Raw genomic sequence first — 22494 nt, forward strand, 5'->3', positions numbered from 1 at the left:
GTAAAGAGAAATCTTAGCTTATTGCTGTCCTACCCTAAAACGCGGGTGAATAAGAATTTGTCAACAGCTCTTACACACCTTCCACAATGATAGATGTCGAGTCTGATGAACTATTAACCATATTTGTGACATTGCAAGTGTAATTCCCACTATCAGCCACGATAGCTGTGCTGATCGACAACTGTATGAGGCTCTCATTGAAGTGCACAATATCCAATCTGGAGTTGTTGATCACTTTTGTGGAGTTTGTTGAAATCACCTCTCCATCTTTTATCCACTGCACCTCAATCACAGGCGGTAGGGCCTTGTGCCGACATGTTACCTTGATATTGTCGCCCTTAGCCACAATCTTCTGTTTACCATCATCGATTGTAACTTCTGGATCAACTAGAATATGATTTAATAATTATAATTGTATCGTAATCATGTGCTTTTATTTACAATACAAACACCGAAAAAAAACAACAAAACAAAACAAAAAAATTCAAGAATATTCATCACTCGCACGTTTCACGGAGGAATTACTCTTAGACTCACAATGCACTGTTAGGGTCGCCGAAGATGAAGTCACAGTATCCAAACTGTTATTAGCCACACATCTGTATTGTCCTGCATTCGATTGTTGAACATTTGTTATAGTCAATTGGTGGTTTCCATCATTGGAAGAGAGTCTAAGTCGTGCATCAGCAGCCACATTTAATCCCGCTTCATTCTTTGTCCAAGCAACATCAGGTGTAGGGTATCCTGCCACTACGCAATTGAACACAACAGTTTGTCCTTCCACTTTCGTGGCATCAACTGGAGATTTGGAGATTTCAGGAGCAACTATCAATATAAATAACGAAAAAGAAATTATGAGTCTCTACAGAATCAAACATAATTTAGAAGGTGTAGTGTGACATGTTGGTTAGAGAGCTGTATCAAAAAAGAAAGCAAATGAAAGCGACTTTCCTAAACATTTTTTTTTTAGCAAAGATAAATGTTAAGTGTAATGAAAGTGTAAATTTCAAAGATTTTGTCCAGCGCTCAGCGACTGCAACAATGTAGCTAACGGAATTCTACCTTGCTACAAGTTACAAGGTGTATTCAGTTAGTTCACAGACAAAATATGGAAATTTCAGCTTTAATTTATTTCACACCAGCGTGATCAGAGGAGACCCTTCTCCTCGAACTTAATTTGCATATCAAAAACTCACTACTTTGTACGAAAGAATTCTCAAAATGCAGGCGTTAATCGGGTTGAAAAAGCATATCAGTGCAGAGTTTATACACCAATGAGGTCACAAATTGCCTCAAACCGGCGGGTATATCTCTAGCTTCCATCAAACAACTTCTTAAAAACAACGCAAATCCATGTGTTTGCTCAATTGCGCTCGTGTCAAAGATTATTTGCATGATTCTTAGAGTTGACCAAGATCTCCTTTTGACCGTTCAAACTTCGTTCGTTTATCGAGAAGGCGCCTCCCGATCACCTTTGTCTACTTTGTAAGTCACGCAAGCGCGCAAGCGTTACGACCGATCACGTTTACGCAACGATTTAGGACAACTCGGCATCTAATCTTCATTCAGTTCCTGTGAAAACCTAAAATCCTCAACGTAGAAGATACATTGCTACAATAAAGATACATTAGCTACATTGTTGCAGTCGCTGCGCGCTGGACAAAATCTTTGAAATTTTACACTTTCGATCGTTGTCCACAGGGGTGGTCCAGCCAAAAATCATTTTTGGCTTGTGGCGACGCAAAAAAAGAAAATTGGAGAACAACTAAACTATTCTTGAAATATGTGTCCTAAACCCTTTTCATGGGCAAAAAATTAAAAAAAACTTTTTTCCGACGGGAAGTTGAGTGGACCGCTCTTAGCGAGAGTGGCACTTAAATATAAAACGATTTATATTTTGGTAGATTTATTTTTTAGTCGTGTTATAAACCATAGTTAAACTCACATCGAACAGTCACTGTGGTGGCATTGGAGGTAGCATTTCCAACCTTGTTGCTCGCCACACACCGGTATGCCCCGTTGTCTGCCCTACTCACGTTCCTTATTGTCAGCTGCTCGTTGTCTGGTGACAAACGGATCCGTACATCCTCATTTGGATTTATAGAAGATCCATTCTTTGTCCATGATATTGTCAAAGAGCTTCCAGTAGAATTGCAAAAGAGAGTCAAGTTCTCTCCTTCTTTGACCGGATCAGCTTGTGGGTGCGTGTCGATAGCTGGCGTAACTGTAGAAATGCAAACAAGTATTTTCTACCTAAAAAGTTCTCAGTTTCTCTCTCATTTTTTATTTTTCGTATCCAAAAAGTTTAAATTGGTGTTCTTGAGCCGGTTCCTACCCACATAACTAAGCACTAGTTGAAGTCCAAAATGTAGGATTGTAAAGCACTACATCTTTTCGCCGGAGAATAAAGCAATAATGACGATGCCACTATTTTAATATCAGTGCAACATTTTCAGCACCTGAGAAAACTTATAGTAAACAGTATGGAGAATATGCAAACTGATGTTAGGGTGTAAAGGGTTAAAAAACAGTTGAGCTTGGATCTGTGTTGCTAGAAGAAAATTAAAATTTTTACAAAGAATAAAAAAATATCAAAAAAAAAAATTAAACCAGTTTTAAAATAAGATGCTATTAACTACAGTAAACTCTAAACAACAACCCTACAGAAATAAGTATCTGCTTACTGGTCATTGCTCAAATTGATGAGATCAAGCAATGGTACAAAATATCAATATACCGTGCATCATTTAGAGAAACATACTTTGTATAAAGACTGACGTTGTATCTGAGGAATTGCCAACAGTATTTGTGACGAAGCAAGTGTAATTTCCCTCATCGTGTGTAGTACTTGATGAAATTAGCAGCTGGGATTGACTTTCAGTGAACTGTGTTACATTCACCGATCCATTACCAATACCACTACCATTTCGAGCAATCACATTTCCATCTTTAACCCATTGTACTTCCGACACCGGCGGCGAAGCATTGTACTGGCAAGTCAGATGGATCTGTTTGTTTATTTCAACAAACTTTGGTTCACTGCCACTTATTTTGACATCTGCTCTAACTGTAATCATAAAGATTGTTCAAGTTAGTTACCACAAACGTGTACAGTTCATGTATTTGAAACATTTCTATGAATTATGTGTTATATTTTTAGACAATTTGGTGTGTAGTATCCCTGTAAATTTTAAGTTGTTGTTTGCAAATGTATGTTGATGAGCCCCCATCCAAAAACACCAAATCTAACCACGCTTTAGGTTATCTACCTACATCATCCAAATGTTTTATTTAAAATGCATCTCATATAATGCAAGAAAAGCAAGGCAAAGAGAGAAGTGGTCTGACGCCAGTCTTGCATAATGCTGGCATCAGATTGGCTCATGAAACGTCAATTTGTCACAGAGGGTTCCAAAACGTATCAAAGTGGAATTCTAGTTTTGATCCTTGTTCTTAACTCCTTGGATGCATTCTTCGCAAGAGATGTTGCCCATTATTTGCAAATATTTCCTTTGTGCAGGTTTTACCAAACTGGTACATGTATACTAAAAATGTTTAGTGACACACCCAAAATATACGTTAATGGCAGATGACAGAACAGTACTAAAACCTTTGCTGAGTATATGTGCATTAACTTTTAAATCCCAATATCTGTTCTTTTTTTAAATTCTTCTCTTTAGCTGTTACACAGTTCCTTGTAAATTACATGTGCTTGCGAGAATTTGGTTCTAGATCAAGATAAAAACTTCTGGGCCCAGTCGTTCAAAGAGTGGATACCACTTTCCAACGGAGTGGATAGCGTTATCCAACCACTGAACAACCGGGGCCAGCATTGGTATTCTCTTACACCTATTTGTTGAATAACATATTCATACTATAGGGAGAAGTTAAATGTTAATCACTTCTTGGAGATAAATGATTAAGCAAACACTCTAAACAATACCAAACAGACATTACGAGTTCCTTTGGGTGTCCTCTCAGCAGATACTTACATGTATAAGGGTCTCAGGTACCTGGTGTGCTAACTTTCTGCAGGTTCCAACCAACCAATACTAGCAAGAGTGCTTTGACACTATATATCTCATAAATTGCAGTCAGAAATAATACTCACAGTTGACTATCAGTTTTCCAGGGGCTGAAGTAGTGGTATTCACACTGTTATTTGCCATACATCTATATTGGCCTTCATCTCCTCGCACAATCTTGGTAATTGTTAAACTTGAAGTGTTTCCCTCAAAATCAGAAACATTAATCCTTTGATTTTCTGATAGATCATGTCCATCTTTTGTCCATTTCACATCTGGCGTAGGATTTCCATAAACTGTGCAATCCAGAGTTAAGTTAACATTTTGCTCTTCTATTACTGTCACATTCTGCGGGCTGCTGATAAATTCAGGTGGAACTAGAAAAAAAGGCATTTTAGTCTGATTGTTTTTTTGGTCTTTAACTCAACTGGCAACATAAAATACATCCATAACCTTCTTGCAGAGGCCTGCAGTGTTTATCGTTTAACTAACAAGAGAAATTTGAAGGTCTTTCTAGCCTACTCTCATTTTAATAACATATCTTGAATTTCGAGCACATCACACGTTTGTCTTTCAGTGGCCTTCCGTATATGTCGTGAACTTGTATAAGTGTGCAATGCATAATGGGTCCACTGACACATACATGCATTTTGTTTTCTTGAATTTTCGGTCCAATTTGTGTGAGTGAAATGATCCCATGTGCAGTTGTTTAATTACAAACAGCAAAATAACAAGGGGAGTAAAGTTAGTGGCAATATAAAAAAATAAACAAACAAAGAACACTTTTCACAAAGTAGCCTGAACTTATTAGAAATGAGCATCTGAGTAAAGCCATATCTTACATGGACACCTATTTGAGAAGGGAGGGGTGGGGGGTAGGGTTGCTGATCCCGTTTTAAGCACAAATTTTAAAAAAATTGATCCGTCACATCCTCTTTAAACAGTATTTCAAGCATCACGGCTTTGAAAGGGAAAATTTCAAATCTCACTCAGTATAGTGAAAAACACCCTATTTAGTTTTTTTTTTCTGTCCTACCCGCGCGGTATTGGTTAAGTTTACGTCACTAACGCATACTTATAGTGTATAATTGCTACGGCCATTATAGAGATGAGCGCGCCCTGATTGGTCGAGGATTGCGTCATATCTCGCTAAAATGACCTCGCGCAAGGTGATTGTAGCAGGAGCGCTTAATTTCAAAACGGCTACCTAGCGTTTTTCCAGTGCTACGGAGGAAGTGTGAACGCCCTAAAAAGAATCAAATCCCACAAGGACAAAAGATGCCATGTAGTTTAGAGTAGCAAAAGAAAGATATGAACTTTTCGGTGATTGATGTTAAATGAATCATCAAATTCTAGTGAAAACTGGTTTCTTATCTCGATACGAGTACTCAGAACAATCAAAATAGAATGGCTTTAAGATCAAAACTAACATTTACAACAGAATTCAAAAGTACCTATATTACAACAGTTATTCGACTGCGGCGATAGTTGATATGTATGGTTTGTAGTATGTGCTCGTGGGAAAGAGAAGGTTTTGTGTTCAAGTAGTTTTATCAGGTACCTCACGTTTTCCCTTCAGGCTTACACATTTCGTAAGTTTTATTTTCATTTCATTTCGTCTTTTTTCAGTTCACTTATTCATATTAGATCGCTTTTCTTTCTTTCCGTCAAAACAGATTACAGACGGTATTCCATACCTTGCCTTTCTCGAAAAAACCCACCCATCGCATATTAACTTTGAGCTTGATCAAAAGTACGCAGCACATTTAAACCTGTACTCCCATCTGTTTTCTCAATGAAAATCTACTCTCTTGTCTGTGTGTCTGTTCAAAGGCACATAACTTACGGCTCTTCTGGAAAGGGAAAGACTCAATTACGTCTCCTGTTTCCCCCTACACTTCTTTAGTGCTCTAACCGCCTCCTGCGTGCTTTGCAAAAGCACAGAGCACAGTCGAGGCTATTTATTTGATAAATATAGACACAAAGAGATCTCTTTGTGTTGTCACCTATGCTAAGATTATGAAATATTGAAAATAATCTTACAGTCAAATAAATTCTGTGAGTTACTTACATTGTACATTTAGATCTCCTGGAGATGATGTTATGTTGCCAACACTATTAATAATCACACATCTGTATTGTCCCGAATCCGATCGATGAACATCTGTGATTGTCAAATTGTGCTTGTTGTTCAGTGACGACGCTGTTAGTTGTAGATTTGTTGTTGTGTTCAGTTTTTCCTCGTTCTTCGTCCAAGTGACTCTTGGTGAAGGATTTGCATCTACCGTGCAACTAAACACAACATCTTCTCCCTCAACTATGGTGACATCCTTCGGATTTTCCACGATTTCAGGTGCAACTTGGAATTTAAAAACATGAGTGTTACGCTCTGTTAACTCAAATCAGTGAATATCACAAGCTACCGGCTTATTCCTTTGCATATCTCGAAGTCCTCGTCATTTTTTCCATTTTTTTAGTTTTTTCAAAACATGACTTTTTACCAATGAAAGACTATAGGGATATTTCAATTCTTAGTACTATTTTTTTCATACTTATCTTGTGTATATTTCATCAGCTAACTAACGATAAATGAGAAAACGTGATTTGTTATTTCTGCTAGGACCTAGGAATGCTTTGTCATCAGTGATAACGGGCGATGTTTAACGAAAAGTTCTAACATCTATGCCGTCCTTGTCGACATTCAGATGAAGCTGACAAGATTGATGGCACTACAATCGACCAAGAAATTGCCGGAAATTACCCAAATACGGAACCAAACGAGAAAAAAAATTACGCGACAGGGAATTGAAATAACAAGCCAGATATGTGTTTACGAATACTGGGCGCATACATTCAACTTTCGGTCCTGGACAACTAACTTTCCATTTTCAAAGTTTGCAAAATTTTTGTGAAAATTCGAAACACAAAGATAAACATTTTGTTTTTTTGCATAAGTTGCGACACCAATGGTATCATAAATTTTCTTAGTGTTCAGTTCTCATAAGTAAACGTTTGTGGTATAAAAAAATGTCTGATTTATACTTGACATTAACTCAGTTTAAGACTGAATGGTGATTCCTAAGGTTGTTGCTTTCAACTCCGCGGAACCCATCGCTGCTTCCCCCTTCACATTCATTTGTGCCAAATACCTTTTAAATCCTATTAACTGTACTGAATTTCTCCTTCCAAATTAGGTAAAACAGAAAAGAATTACTGGAGCACTTACACTGTACGTCGACTTTTGCAGGATTTGAGAGATCATTTTCAAGGCCGTTCCTGGCAACACATCTGTAATTTCCGCTTTCCGATCTGTTAATACTCGCTATAGACAGTGTCTCGTTGACTCCTGAAAAAGTTATCCCTTGGGTGTCATTTATAGGAGATCCATCTCTGGTCCATGATAGCGTTGGTGGTGGATTTCCGGTCGCGTTACAAAATAAGGTCATGGGGAGTCCTTCTTCTACTGTAACGTTCTTAGGATGCGTAATAATTTCAGGTTGATCTGTAAAAAAAAAAAAAAAATTAATTCCTAAAATGAATAGATAAATAAACCAGAAGCATAACCTTAAGCAGTTCTACAATCGATCAAATAATTTTTTCATTCCCTTTTTTTTGTGACAAATAAATCCCTAAACGTTCCTTTAAGCAAGAGAATTCCAAAGAATTTCTAGAAAAGCCCACTCTCTTCTTCTGCCAGTTCGTTCATCCATTCCTGAGAGAGATATATCTTATTTAAGAGATCTATCTTATTTAATGGGTAAACTAGAAACAGCTTGTAATGCAGGTAATGCAGGTAATTGTCTTTCCATCTCTAGGATTACGAGAGACTGTTTGGACCCCTATTTTAGAATGTTGTAACACAACCCTGAAATTTCTATTACACCCAATTCTGTTTATTTATTTAATTTTTTTCGTTCAACTACATTTCTCTTGACCCGAAGTTGGTCTATACCTTATCGATAACGCTAAAAAAAGTTAGGTCTTTGAGATTGGGTATAGCTCGACTATAGTACGATTTCATGACCTAGAAAAGCAAACTTATTCCGTACTTACAAAGCACGTTTATCACAGAGGCGTGAGAAGTGTCATTTCCGACCCTGTTTTTCACTAAACATCGGTAATCTCCACTGTCTCCTCTTTTCACATTTGTTATTGTCAATTCTTGAGAGTCGTTGGACAAACTGATCCTGGAGTTCTCGTTTGCTGTTATGACAGATCCATCAAACGTCCAGGATATGTGCAGTATAGGGCTTCCTGTAGCGTTGCAATACAACTTGACGGTGTCTCCTTCTTCAGGGGCAGCACTTTTTGGCTGAGTAAGGATGGAAGGCTTTACTGTATTGGGGAAAACAGAAGAGAAACTAAGTCTGAAGCACTCCACTATGTTTTCAATGTTGTAAACAGTCTACATTTCCGCTACATTAATCATTGAAGAAATTTCTCATAGACTTCATAGGAAGTCACGAGGTGCTTTAAGATTATGCAACCCTGGAAAAATTAAAAGAAATAGTAACATTTCTGCTCTGATCAAACCTAAAGTAAAATATTTTACTTTTCTGAGGTGTACATTATGTATATTCACCCATGCCCCGGTGTTGGGACAAATTACAATTTGTCACACAGAATAGAAGAAAAAAAACATCCTTCATCTTAAAAATGTTTAAAAGTTTATGGGGAACGGAAACGGTTACAGGCAATGATTATTGGTAATTCCAGTAGCTTATCATCTATCTCATTAAAAATTGGGATGTCCCAACACACATCAAGAAGCCCCCGTTACCAATAAAGTAACTCGGAATTCCTGCGCACACCTGCGTACGCAGCTGCCTATCTCTTTAATATGCACTTTATAGACAGCCCTAGAGCCTCGTGCGAAATCTTGCTCTCGGTATCCGGTGATCTCACATTTCTTTTAATTAGACCTTAAAAACTGTGTTCATTTCTTCGACGTCTGTGTGGAGAAATCCCAGCTTATGGCTGTCCTACCCTAAAACACGGGTTAATGAGAATTTGTCAACAGCTCTTACACACCTTCGACAATGATAGATGTCGAGTCTGATGAACTGTTAACCATATTTGTGACATTGCAAGTGTAATTCCCACTATCAGCCACGATAGCTGTGCTGATCGACAACTGTATGAGGCTCTCATTGAAGTGCAGAATATTCAATCGGGAGTTGTTGATCACTTTCGTGGAGTTTGTTGAAATCACCTCTCCATCTTTTATCCATTGCACCTCAGTCACAGGCGGTAGGGCCTTGTGCCGACATGTTACCTTGATATCGTCGCCCTTAGCCACAATCTTCTCCTTATCACCATCAATTGTAACTTCTGGATCAACTAAAATGTGATTTAATGATTGTAATTGTATCATCATCATGGGCTTTTATTTATTTATTTTTTATCTTATGTGTATAGATGATATAACTTTCCGAGCATAATTGGTATCATATGAAAATCATACACTAGAAGTTATGAGTCTGCAAATTCTAATAAGAGGTTTCTGGATAATGCCGAGTTTGTGAAAATAATATACATGTGGACTGAAAGGTTTATGAAGGAACAAGAACAAGAAATGGAGCAGCAAAGAGAGAAAATATGTCAATTACAGAGTAAAATTTCAGTGGATAATATTGGTGTATTGGCGCCAGTGGCCAACATCTACATTCATCCATCGAAGTACAAAATAACTTTTTAAATTAATTAACCGAGTAGTTAAAGACAAATCCAGAGCAAATTCGCAAACCACAAAGATTTGTAGGGTTTGTAAAAATAATAACCTGAATTACTTATGGACAACACATAGAAAAAAAAAAACCAACCAACAAACCAAATAAAAGAATATTCCACATTCGCACGTTTCACAGAAAAACTACTGTTAGACTTACAATGTACTGTTAGGGTTGCTGAAGATGAAGTCACAGTATCCAAACTGTTATTAGCAACACATTTGTATTGTCCTGCATCCGATTGTTGAACATTTGATATGATCAATCGGTGGTTTCCATCATTGGAAGAGACTCTAAGTCGCGCATGTTTAGCCACATTCAATTCCACTCCATTTTTTTCCCAAGCAACATCGGGTTTAGGGTACCCTGCTACTGCGCAATTGAACTCGGCAGTTTGTCCTTCCACTTCCGTGGTATCCCTTGGAGATTGGGAGATTTCAGGGGCAACTATCAATATAAATAATGAAAAATAAATTATGTTTCCTACAAAATCAGACATAATTTACTAAATGTAGTGCGATATGGTGGTTAGAGCGCTGTATCACATAAGAAAGCAAATGAAACCGACTTTCCTAAACATTCTTTACCAACAATGAATTTTAAGTATACAACTATTTATATTTTGATCGATCCATATTTTTTAGTCGTGTCGTAAACCATAGTTGAACTCACATCGGACAGACACTATGGCAGCATTGGAGGTAGCATTTCCAACCTTGTTGCTCGCCACACATCGGTATGCTCCGTTGTCTTTCCTGCTCACATTCCTCATTGTCAAATGCTCTTTGTCTGTTGACAAACGGATCCGTACGTCTTCATTTGGATTTATAGAAGATCCATTTTTCGTCCATGATATTGTCAAAGAGCTTCCAGTAGCGTTGCAAAAGAAAGTCAAGTTCTCTCCTTCTTTGACCGGATCAGCTTGTGGGTGCGTCTCGATAGCAGGCGTCACTGTAGAAATGTAAGAAAGTATTTTAAACTTATGAAGTTTGTCTATCATTCGTTTTTTTTCCGTATCCAAACAGTTTAAATAGGTGTTCTTGAGCTGGTTCCTAAGCACATAACTAAGAACTAGTTGGGGTCTGAAATATAGGAATGTCAAGATCGAGCTCCTCGTCTCGGTCCTTAACGACCAGGAGGCAAACAAACAAACAAACAAACAAACTAAAAAACAACAACAACAAAACAAAACAAATACTAAAGCAAAAACAAAGTCCAACAAAAACAAACAAACAAACGAAAAAATAAACAATACAAATCTCTTGGGTAGCTGATTTTTTTATCCTAAATGAGATAACTAACGCCGAGTGATTGCTATGGGAAATTGTATTTTTGTGTTTATTCATATCGGAGCATACCTTGAACAATAATCAATGTCCAATTCGAGGAACTACCAACAACATTAGTGACATTACAAGTATAATTTCCAGCATCTTCTAAGGAAACTGTGGTGATCAACAACTGAGCTTGGCTTTCATTATGATGTGAAATAGTCGCTCTTGACCCATTTGAGGGAACTCTGAGGGTTGATGCAATCACATTCCCATTATTTAGCCACTGCACTTCAGACGCGGGAGGCAAGGCGTGAAACCTGCATGTGAGCTGTAAATCTGTGCTGTTGGCTACATAATGTATTTGATCTCCGTCAATTGTCACCTCTGGTGCAACTGAAATTTAATACAATTTTATAAAATCATTTTTCTTTAATTTTTACAGTTAGAGTTAAATACGGAATAACGGTAATTTAGCTACGTCCTTTATAAACAGATGAACTGAGAAGGAGGAAAGGAGGATATCAGAGCTGGAAGGTGAATTTGACGATGCTGTAAAAATATGTTTCCTTTAATGCTCAACACATATCTTCACAGAATCGCCATCCAAAACTCAGATGTCAACTTATTTTGGTCCTTTTTAAAATCCTTAGTAATGTACCACCAAAGGTTGACTGGCTTTACAAAAACCTGTATCTATGGTACTTGAGGACAAAAACGCTGAAGACACAATTAAACATTCAGTAATGCAATGCTTCGAATATACTTTTAAACTCACATTGAACTGTAAGAGTCGAAGGAGATGACTTAGAGGTCTGCAAACTGTTATTAGCGACACATCTGTATTGTCCTGCATCCGATTTTTGAACATCTGTTATTTTCAAAGTATGATTTCCGTTCTTGGAAGAGACACTCAATCGTAAATTTGCTATTGAATTCAATTCGACGTCATTCTTTGTCCAAGCAACAGCAGGCGTAGGGTATCCAGCCACCAAGCAACTTAATACAACAGTTTGTCCTTCTATTTTCGTGGTATCGATTGGAGGTTCGGAGATTTCAGGCCCAACTGATATATTAAAAAACATAAAAAAATGAATAAACACACATTAGAATTGCAATTCGAAGCAATATCAAACGTATTTCACAAAATATTGCACCACTTCCTGCTTCAAATGAAGGACTGTGTCCTTTAATAACCATGCAGCTGTGATTTGAATAAAAGCTAAGCGACCAAAACAAATCAACCTTTTTATTTCAACACTCAAAATATCAACGCCTATATAAACACGTCTGCAATCATCAACAACAGTGATTGAATTTTTGTCAACAAACAAAACAACAAATAGGTTACAATTCTGCTTTTCAAGGGTTATTTCCTTCCGATAAAGTAACACCCTTTGCCATTTACTAAGCTTAAGCCGGCGGTTGCAAAAAAATTGGGCGTAAAGAAGACTCGAATCCATAACCCTGAAATGCATGTATAGCACCACAACTTCTGGGAATCTAGGCATCATGCAAAATGAGAGTAAATGATCCTCATGAAAATCAGCTGCTTGTTCGATTTGGAAGAACTCTGCTGTGCGACAATAGAGTGATAGTTAAGAAAGATTTTCAAAACAGGTTAACTACCCTTGAAGGTTAAATATATACACGCTTCTCAGGCCAAACATATCTTTTCAGTAAATTGACATTTCACAACAGCTCGTAAACCACAGTTGTACTCACATTGAACATTTACTTTGGCAGCATTGGAGGTAGCACTTCCAACCTCGTTGCTTGCCACACACTGGTAGGCTCCGTTGTCTTTCCTGCTCACATTAACTATTGTCAGCTGTACGTTGTCTCTTGACAAAAGGATTCTCGAATCTTCACTGGGATTTATACCAGATCCATTTCTTTCCCATGATATCCTCAAAGAGCTCCCAGAAGCGTTGCAAAATAGAGTCAAGTTTTCTCTCTCTTTGACCGGACTGGCTTTTGGGTCCTGCTCTATAGATGGTATCACTGCAAAATCAAAAGAGGTCATACGTAAACGTAAAATCTTCTTGTTAGCTCTAAAGCAGATTACTATGTTACAAATTTTCTCTTGCAGGTCTCCACTTAGGCCGGTTACTGCGTTTTATGACTTAATTCCCATCCCTCCTCTGACTGAACGAACGTTGGCGTCTAAACATGCACAATTGGTTTTTTTTTCGCCCAATGATGTTGAGTGAGCTTTTTTTTTCTTATTTACATGAGAATAAAATTTTTCGGCCAAACATGTTACTTGCAACACATGTGAGAAGTAGAGGGTCTCAATGGATCAATTGTTAACGGCCGATAGCATTAGCCCTTAGACGTAAAAATTATCAAATTTTAATTGTTAGTCGGAAAAAGATTAGCCTTTGAAAAATTTCTGGTGATCAATGTGGATAGAAAATGAAGTTTAGCCGTAAATTGACCAAAATTTTAACCATTAGCCGTAAAAGCCAACACCCCAATGAGACTCTGGAAGTACCGTAAGGTGTCAGAGGAACACGCACAGAATGGTTTTTCAGTGTGTCAATTCACGAGTCAAATTTTCGCCACAAGCTTTTAAAAGATTTGAGCTTGGTATAAAACAGTTCCTCGACTTCACATCGAACTTCTGCTTTTGGCCACTTTCGGCCAAAAAATATATTGACAAACCAAATTGTCTCATGTCGAAGTCCATTTACATCGCAACATACCTTGAATGACAATCGACGTCCAATTTGAGGAGCTACCGACATTATTTGTGACATTGCAGGTGTAATTTCCAGCATCTTCCAAGGAAACTGCGATGATCGACAACTGAGCTTGGCTTTCATTATTATGTGAAATAGTCACACGTGATACATTCGAAGGCGTAGTAAGGGTTGATGCAATCACAATCCCATCTTTTACCCACTGCACCTCAGAAACAGTAGGCAAGGCGTTGAACTGGCATTTCAGCAGTAAATCAGTGCCGTTGGCTAAATACCGTTTTTGATCTCCATCGATTGTGACTTCTGGTGCAACTAAAATACAGTGATACGACATAGAAACCGCTCTTCATTGATAATATCATATTGAAGTTAGTGGAGAACAATTATTGTAAAACGAGAACTCACGCAGGACCCTTTAATCAAAAACAACAAATCGAAGATTTGAGAGGGAGAAGCTGAGATGTCGAGAACAATTTGGACGCTGCTCTCTTCAATGTCTAACACATGTATTTAATCCACTGAGGAACTTGTAACATCATTGGCTTCGCATTAATTCAACTTGGTCTTTTGCCATTTTCAGCACAAGAAGAACACCAATCGAAGATGAGAGGTTTTGTCAATAATAATGATCTATAGAATTTGTGGTCAACGCAGGAGGAAACTCGAATAAAAAAATTGATCAATACTAGAACGTTGCAAATATACAAATATACACTACTTTGGCACTCACACTGCACTGTTAAGGTCGCTGAAGATGAAGTCGCGGTATCCAAACTGTTATTAGCCACACATCTGTACTGCCCTGCATCCGATTGTTGAACATTTGATATGGTCAATTGGTGGTTTCCATTATTGGACGATACACTAAGTCGCACATCTCCTGTCACATTCAATTCCAGTCCATTTTTTGTCCAAACGACATCAGGTGTAGGGTATCCTGTGACTACGCAACTGAAATCAACGGTTTGTTTTTCCTCTTTTGTGCGATTAGTTGGAGGTTCGGAGATTTCAGGTCCAACTAGTAATGTGAAGATAAATCAAAGTGCTCTGTGAGCAAACTCGTGAATTGACACATGATTTTGACACATGATGTTTAATGGTATCTGGTTTAGGGAATTTTGTGGTTGATTGTCATATCTAGAGTACGAGCAGTAGTTCAGTGTTCGCTAATGTAGCAAAGAAACAAAGTAACGTTGGGATAAGAAGGCATTACAATTGAAATAATCATGCTATTACAAGCAAGGTGGATGATGTCATGTGTTTTAAACGTCTATCATTTTTGTTTCTGGTTCAAAAGAAAAGGTTGGAAGTAAATGTGGGTGAAAAGTGAAATTTACTGTCTTTCGTTGTAAATATTAGAAAATCAAGGCAATACTGTCTTAATGAAAACATTAACGATTCCCTCTTTATCAAATCAGACAAACTGGAACGAGTTTTGAGTGATATAACTAAGCCAAGCCTGCCACCGTCATTTTGGATCTCCGCCTGGGTAGATTTAAGTCACGTGCTAGGCAACGTATAATCAATAACAAGATAGAATTTCATTTCAGGCCTATTTATCAATTTTGTGGTGTGTAACTTTCGCATTTTAGTACGTTGTATGTATGTTGAATCTTCAAATTGTCTTGAAACTTAAAAGAAAATTGTTCTTTAAAAATTCACTGAAAATCGGTAGCTAAAATTGTTTGTTTGCGTGTTATCTGATTTTCGTGTTAACTTGTAATTTCGTCAGTCGCCGGCATCTTTAGTTGCTTCAAACAGGAAAAACACACGCGACGAAACGTAATGATCAATTTTGTCCTCAATCTCACGCCATAACAGAAAAAGCTTGTGAACATCTGTAAACTTCGAGCGCTTCGCAGTAAGTAATATTTTCAATAAATCTTCCGATTGTTTTCGAGTTCAAGGATTGTAAATTACAATTTTATGAAAAACGAAGGTTGTTCTGTTATTTCAGTGTGAATCCTTGCATGCCTGCCAGTCGCTGGCGCCGCTTGTTGAAACTAAAACGAAAAAAAAAACTCTTTTAAGATTATCATTGGCTTCTTTTTCACCCCACCACTATTCTTAGCAACAAAGGTCGCCATTTCTTCTGTTTACTGCTCGCTAAAAACTATCAAATGCACTCAAAAGCCTAAAATCTAAAAAAGTTTACAGGAATCGACCAATCGAGCGAATGCCATTCCCCACATGGTATCTATAACTCGCTCTTGCGCATGCGCGCAATTCACGAGTTAAAAATGAAAAACTGAGTCACTACAAAACCATACGTATTTCACAAAATACAGCAAAAATTGTCGTTTCGGCAATTTTTGCTGAAACACTACAACACTGCAACACTGATTTAAATGAAAGTTACTCCGTTTGATAACTGTAAAAAAACAGCAAACGTTAAAAGCAATTGAATAAACAAAAAACAAAACAAAATTGTTAATATCAATAGTCTACATCAGTGTAATACTAAAGCAGTAAATAGCGTTGAAGGCCCGCCCTGATTGGCTATTAAGCCTCTGAATATCCGCCACTAGTCACCTCCACTTCGGTGAAGCTTGGTTATTTAATAGTATAATTATGTCAACTTAAGAAAGCTATCATTTTACTATCATCTCAAGCCAAGCCAAGCAAGAAAAAAGAAACTTCAAGACTGCTAACAAGTTAAAACGGCCTGTTACGTTTGCTCTGTACTTACATTCAACCAGCAGAAAGGTAGTATTAGACGTATCGTTTCCAACCTCGTTGCTCGCCACACATTTGTATTCCCCTTTGTTTACCCTGCTCACGTTCGTTATAATCAAATGTCGATTGCTATCTGAAAAACTAATCCTTGAATCCCCTGAGGTGGTTACATCAGATCCGTTGAATTTCCACGTTATTTTTAGAGAGCTTCCAGAAGAGTTACAAAATAAGGTGACATTTTCTCCTTCTTTGACGGTAACAGTTTCTGGCTGCAATTTGGTGGAGGGCTTCTCTGTGAGAGAACAGAAATACTTTAGTCAGTTATTTGGTATTCCAAGGTATTGTACAATTTTACTTTTACGTCTTCTTTCGAGGCTTTCTAAAGTGTAGTAAGTTAAACTTTCGTATGATTGACATCTTTTTTTATATTTTTTTAACTTCTTTTTTTATTTTTTGTGAGTCTATGAGAAAGGAATGGTTGTTGTCTAGAAATTGAGATAAGGAATTTAATTATGTTTTGAACGCGTAAATCATGGCAAATTTTGTTTTACTGATCAAATCAATGTGATGCTCATTTTGACGAGAGAATTGTTTTTTTGCAAAAATAAATTTGTGTAATTATGTTTACACAGAACTGCTGGGTTGGCTTTTTCTTCCACAGGAGAAGATTTTAAACTAACAAAAAAATTTAACCAGGAACATTGAGAGAAATAATGCCGCAGATATGTTGTACATAAAGTAATGGACATCGTATACATACCTTGAATAACAATCAAAGTCGAATCTGTTGTACCATTTACATTATTTGTAACATTGCAGATGTAATTTCCAGAATCCTGTGAAGAAGCTGAGGCGGTTGAAAACTGTGATAGACTTTCATTATAAAATATGTTAATCACTCTTGATCCATTGTTGGTCGCAGTGGCATTTATGGTAATCACATTTCCATCTTTTATCCACTGCACCTCAGACACAGGCGGTGAAGCGTTATACCGACAGATCAACGTAAAGCTCTCGCCTTTAGCTATAAAATGCTCTTGGTTACCATCAATTGCAACTTCGGGCTCATCTGAAATTCAAATAAAACTCTTCTTAGGACAAGGGGGTAAGTTTCTAAAGAAACTGTGGTGCTCCTTCGGTGGGAGAGTATAACAGACTTATTTAGTATTATTATGATCAACTGACTTGATAACGTAATTGGCCAACGTAACGAGGTTTGAAGCTGAAGTTTCAAGGGTTAGCCCTTCGTCGGAGCGGAAGACGAAGGGCTAACGCTCGAAACGTAAGCTTCGAAACTCTTCATGTTCATTTACGTTATCAACTCAGTTAATGATGCTAAATTATCTTCCTAGGTCAAACTATGATTCACTAAAGCAATTGTTCTTTCGAGAGAACGAAGGCCTGCAAGGGATAGTAAAGTAAAATCAAACATTTAAAACGTCTCTTCATTATTTCTTCCTCATGGTGATCGGCAGCCGGAAGGATTGAAAAGAAGAAAGATTTATTCGTGACATTAACTCAGTTTAAGATTTGAAAGGTGATTCCTGAGGTCGTTGCTTTCAACTCCCAGGAACCCATCGCTACTTCCCCCTTCACGTTCATTTGTGCCAAATACCTTTTTAATCCTATCAACTGTACAGAACTTCTCCTTCCAAATTAGGAAAAAAACAGAAAAGAATTACTGGAGCACTTACACTGTACGTCGACTTTTGCAGGATTTGAGAGATCATTTCCGAGACCGTTCCTGGCAACACATCTGTAATTTCCGCTTTCCGATCTATTAATACTCGCTATAAACAGTGTCTCGTTGTCCCCTGAAAAAGGGATCCCTTGGTTGTTATTTATAGGAGATCCATCTTTGGTCCATGATAGTGTTGGTGGTGGATTTCCGGTCGCGTTACAAAATAAGGTCATGGGGAGTCCTTCTTCTACTGTAACACTCTTAGGATGCGTAATAATTTCAGGCCGATCTGAAAAAAACATTGATAGCGAAAATGAATAGATAAATAAACCAGAAGCATAACCGTAAGCAGTTCTACGATCGATCAAATAATTTTTTATTCCTTTTTTTTTCCTGAGAGAGTTATATCCTATTTAGGAGATCTGTGTTATTTACTGAGTAAACTAGAAACAGCTTGTCGTTCACTCTGACAGAATCAGGCCCTATCTGGCCACCAAAGGAACGTATCTCATTTGTAAAAGGTAATGCAGGTAATTGTTTTTCCATCTCTGGGATTACGAGGGACTGTTTGGACCCCTATATTAGAATGTAGTAAAACAACCCGGAAATTTACATTACGCCTAAATCTGTTTATTTATTATTTATTTTTTTTTTTTGTTTAACTGCATTTCTCTCGACCTGAAGTTGGTCTATACCTTATCGATAACGCTAAAAAAGTCAGGTCTTTGAGATTGGGTATAGCTCGACTATAGTTCGATTTCATGACTTAGAAAAGCAAACTTATTCTGTACTTACAAAGCACGTTTATCACAGAGGGGTCAGAAGTGTCATTTCCAACCCTGTTTTTCACTAAACATCGGTAATCTCCACTGTCTCCTCTGTTCACATTTGTCATTGTCAATTCTTGAGAGTCGTTGGATAAACTGATCCTGGAGTTCTCATTTGCTGTTATAACAGATCCATCAAACGTCCAGGATATATGCAGTATAGGGCTTCCTGTAGCGTTGCAATACAACTTGACGGTGTCTCCATCTTCAGGGGCAGCACTTTTTGGCTGAGTTATGATGGTAGGCTTTACTGTATCAGGGAAAACAGAAAAGAAATTAATTCTCAAGCACTCCACTATGTTTTCAATGTTGTAAACATTCTACATTTGCGCTAAATTAATCGTTGAAGAAATTTCTCATAGACGCCATCGGAAGTCACGAGGTGTTTTAAGATTGTGCAACCCTGAAAAAATGAAAATAAATAGTAATATTTCTTCTCTAATCAAACCTAAAGGAAATTATTTTACTTTTCTAAGGTGTACATTATGTATATTCACCCATGCCTCGGTGCTGGGTCAAATTACAATTTTCATCAAAGTTTTGTAGGTAACGGAAACGGTAACAGGCGATGATTACTGGGACTTCCAGTAGGTTGTAATCATCTCTGAGAGTAGCTTATAATCTATCTCATTAAAAATCGGGATGTCCCAGCACACATCAAGAAGTCCCCGTTACCAATAATCAGTAACTTGGTATTCCTGCGCACACCTGCGCACACAGTTAATATTTAAAGATAAACGAACGGGGCAGTCGTTGCTACTTATCTCCTCAACATACACTTTATAGACAGCCCTTGAGCCTCAGGCGAAATCTTACTCTCGGTAACGGGTGATTTCATATTTCTTTTTAATTAGACCTTAAAAACTGTCCTCATCTCTTCGAAGTCTGTGAGGAGAAATCCCAGCTTATGGCTGTCCTACCCTAAAACACGAGTAAATGAGAATTTGTCAACAGCTCTTACACACCTTCGACAATGATAGATGTCGAGTCTAATGAACTATTAACCATATTTGTGACATTGCAAGTGTAATTCCCACTATCAGCCACGATAGCTGCACTGATCGACAACTGTATGAGGCTTTCATTGAAGTGCAGAATATCCAATCGGGAGTTGTTTATCATTTTCGTGGAATTCGTTGAAATCACCTCTCCATCTTTTATCCACTGCACCTCAGTCACAGGCGGTAGGGCCTTGTGTCGACATGTTACCTTGATATCGTCGCCCTTAGCCACAATCTTCTCTTTATCACCATCGATTTTAACCTCTGGATCAACTAAAATGGTATTTAATAATTACAATTGTATCATCATCATGGGCTTTAATTTATTTACTTTTTTATCCTATGTGTATAGATGATATAACTTTTCAAGCATAACTGGTATCATATCAAAACCGTGCGCTAGAACTTGTGAGTCTGCATATTCCCATGACAGGTTTTCCGGATAGTGCTGAATTTGTGAAAATAATTTACATGTGGACTGAAAGGTTTATGAAAGAAGAGGAACAAGAAATGAAGCAGAGTTACAGAATAAAATTCTAATGGATAGTATTGATGTATTGGCACCAATGGCCAACATATACATTTATCCATAGAAGTACTAAATAACTTTTTAAATTAAGCAACTGAGTAGTTAAAGTCAAATGCAGAGCAAATTCGCAAACCACAAAGATTTGTAGGGTTTGTAAAAATAATAACCTGAATTACCTATGGACAACGATTAGAAAACAAAACAAAACAAAACAAAACAAATAAAAGAATATTCAACACTCGCGCGTTTCACAGAAAAACGACTTTTAGACTTACAATGTACTGTTAGGGTTGCTGAAAATGAAGTCGCGGTATCCAAACTGTTATTAGCAACACATCTGTATTGCCCTGCATCCGATTGTTGAACATTTGATATGATAAATTGGTGGTCTTCTCTTCTGAAAGACACACTAAGTCGCGCATCTGCAGACACATTCAATTCCACTCCATTTTTTTCCCAAGCAACATCAGGTGTAGGGTATCCTCCAACTACGCAATTGAACACAGCAGTTTGTCCTTCTAGTTCCGTGGTATCTCTTGGAGATTGGGAGATTTCAGGGGCAACTATCAATATAAATAATGAAAAAGAAATCATGTTTCTCTACAAAATCAAACATAATTTACTAGATGTAGTGCGACATGTTGGTTAGAGCGCTGTATCACATAGGAAAGCAAATGAAATCGACTTTCCTAAACATTTTTACCAACGATGAATTTAAAGTATACAACGATTTATATTTTGATCGATCCATGTTTTTAGTTGTGTCGTAAACCATAGTTGAACTCACATCGGACAGTCACTATGGCAGCAATGGAGGTAGCGTTTCCAACCTTGTTACTCGTCACACACCGGTATGCTCCGTTGTCTTTCCTGCTCACGTTCGTTATTGTTAACTGCTCTTTGTCTGTTGACAAACGGATCTGTACATCTTCATTTGGATTTATAGCAGATCCATTTTTTGTCCATGATATTGTCAAAGAGCTTCCAGTGGCGTTACAAAAGAGAGTCAAATTCTCTCCTTCTTTGATCGGATCAGCTTGTGGGTGCGTCTCGATAACAGGCGTCACTATACAAATGCAAGAAAGTGTTTTATACTTAAAAAGTTTATTTATCATTCTTTTTTTTCCGTATCCAAACAGTTTAAATACGTGTTCTTGAGCCGGTTCTTAAGCACATAACTAAGAACTAGTTGGGGTCTGAAATGAAGGAATGTAAAACACTATATCTTTTCGCTGGAGAAGAACCCAGTAATAAAGATGCCACTATTTTAACATCAGTGCGACATTTTACAAAATGTTTGCCAGAAAGACTCGATGTATGCTATTTTCTGGGTCAAATTGAAGTCAGAGGGGTTACAAAAGAATATGATTTTACACGACTAAAAGGCTCCATGACTATAAAGATCGAGGTCCTCGTCTCGGTCCTTAACGACCAAGAGGCAAACAAACAAACAAACAGACTGAAATAAAACAACAACAAAAAAAACAAATACCAAGGCAAAAACAAAATCCAACAAAAACAAACAAACAAACGAATAAACAAACAATGCAAATCTCTCGGGTAGCTGATTTTTTAATCCTAAATGAGATAACTAACGCCGAGTGATTGCTATGGGAAATTGTATTTTTGAGTTCATTCATATCGGAGCATACCTTGAACAATAATCAATGTCCAATTCGAGGAACTACCAACAACATTAGTGACATTACAAGTATAATTTCCAGCATCTTCTAAGGAAACTGTGGTGATCAACAACTGAGCTTGGCTTTCATTATGATGTGAAATAGTCGCTCTTGACCCATTTGAGGGAACGCTGAGGGTTGATGCAATCACATTCCCATTATTTAGCCACTGCACTTCAGACGCGGGAGGAAAGGCGTGAAACCTGCATGTGAGCTGTAAATCTGTGCTGTTGGCTACATAATGTATTTGATCTCCGTCAATTATCACCTCTGGTGCAACTGAAATTTAATAAAATTTTATAAAATCATTTTTCTTTAATTTTTACAGTTAGAGTTAAATACGGAATAACGGTAATTTAGCTACGTCC

At 37.5% G+C, this 22494-nt stretch overlaps 1 protein-coding gene across 10 annotated transcripts in view; it reads right to left on the bottom strand.

The window, feature by feature from the left end:
* LOC113683256 (uncharacterized) overlaps positions 1-22494 on the bottom strand; it is a 79372-nt gene that overhangs the window by 45282 nt on the left and 11596 nt on the right. For 6 of the 10 annotated variants that reach the window (XM_089187349.1, XM_089187348.1, XM_089187346.1 and 3 more), the window contains exons 8-31: positions 22097-22405; positions 21232-21510; positions 20720-21007; positions 19880-20188; positions 18883-19164; positions 18101-18376; positions 17167-17475; positions 16420-16698; positions 14461-14748; positions 13734-14042; positions 12751-13029; positions 11804-12091; positions 11113-11421; positions 10427-10705; positions 9914-10201; positions 9057-9365; positions 8079-8360; positions 7252-7527; positions 6097-6384; positions 4112-4402; positions 2762-3067; positions 1946-2224; positions 538-825; positions 79-387 (exon numbers count right to left, since the gene is read on the bottom strand). In XM_089187349.1, coding sequence (XP_089043475.1) covers positions 79-387; positions 538-825; positions 1946-2224; positions 2762-3067; positions 4112-4402; positions 6097-6384; positions 7252-7527; positions 8079-8360; positions 9057-9365; positions 9914-10201; positions 10427-10705; positions 11113-11421; positions 11804-12091; positions 12751-13029; positions 13734-14042; positions 14461-14748; positions 16420-16698; positions 17167-17475; positions 18101-18376; positions 18883-19164; positions 19880-20188; positions 20720-21007; positions 21232-21510; positions 22097-22405 — 6999 coding nt within the window. The remainder of the gene's footprint in view (positions 1-78; positions 388-537; positions 826-1945; positions 2225-2761; positions 3068-4111; positions 4403-6096; positions 6385-7251; positions 7528-8078; positions 8361-9056; positions 9366-9913; positions 10202-10426; positions 10706-11112; positions 11422-11803; positions 12092-12750; positions 13030-13733; positions 14043-14460; positions 14749-16419; positions 16699-17166; positions 17476-18100; positions 18377-18882; positions 19165-19879; positions 20189-20719; positions 21008-21231; positions 21511-22096; positions 22406-22494) is intronic. The other 4 variants (XM_089187352.1, XM_089187354.1, XM_089187355.1 and 1 more) reach the window with 3 other exon arrangements.

This window comes from Pocillopora damicornis, chromosome 11 (genome assembly GCF_964200805.1).
Source record: "Pocillopora damicornis chromosome 11, jaPocDami1.2, whole genome shotgun sequence".
Lineage (NCBI taxonomy): Eukaryota > Metazoa > Cnidaria > Anthozoa > Scleractinia > Pocilloporidae > Pocillopora > Pocillopora damicornis.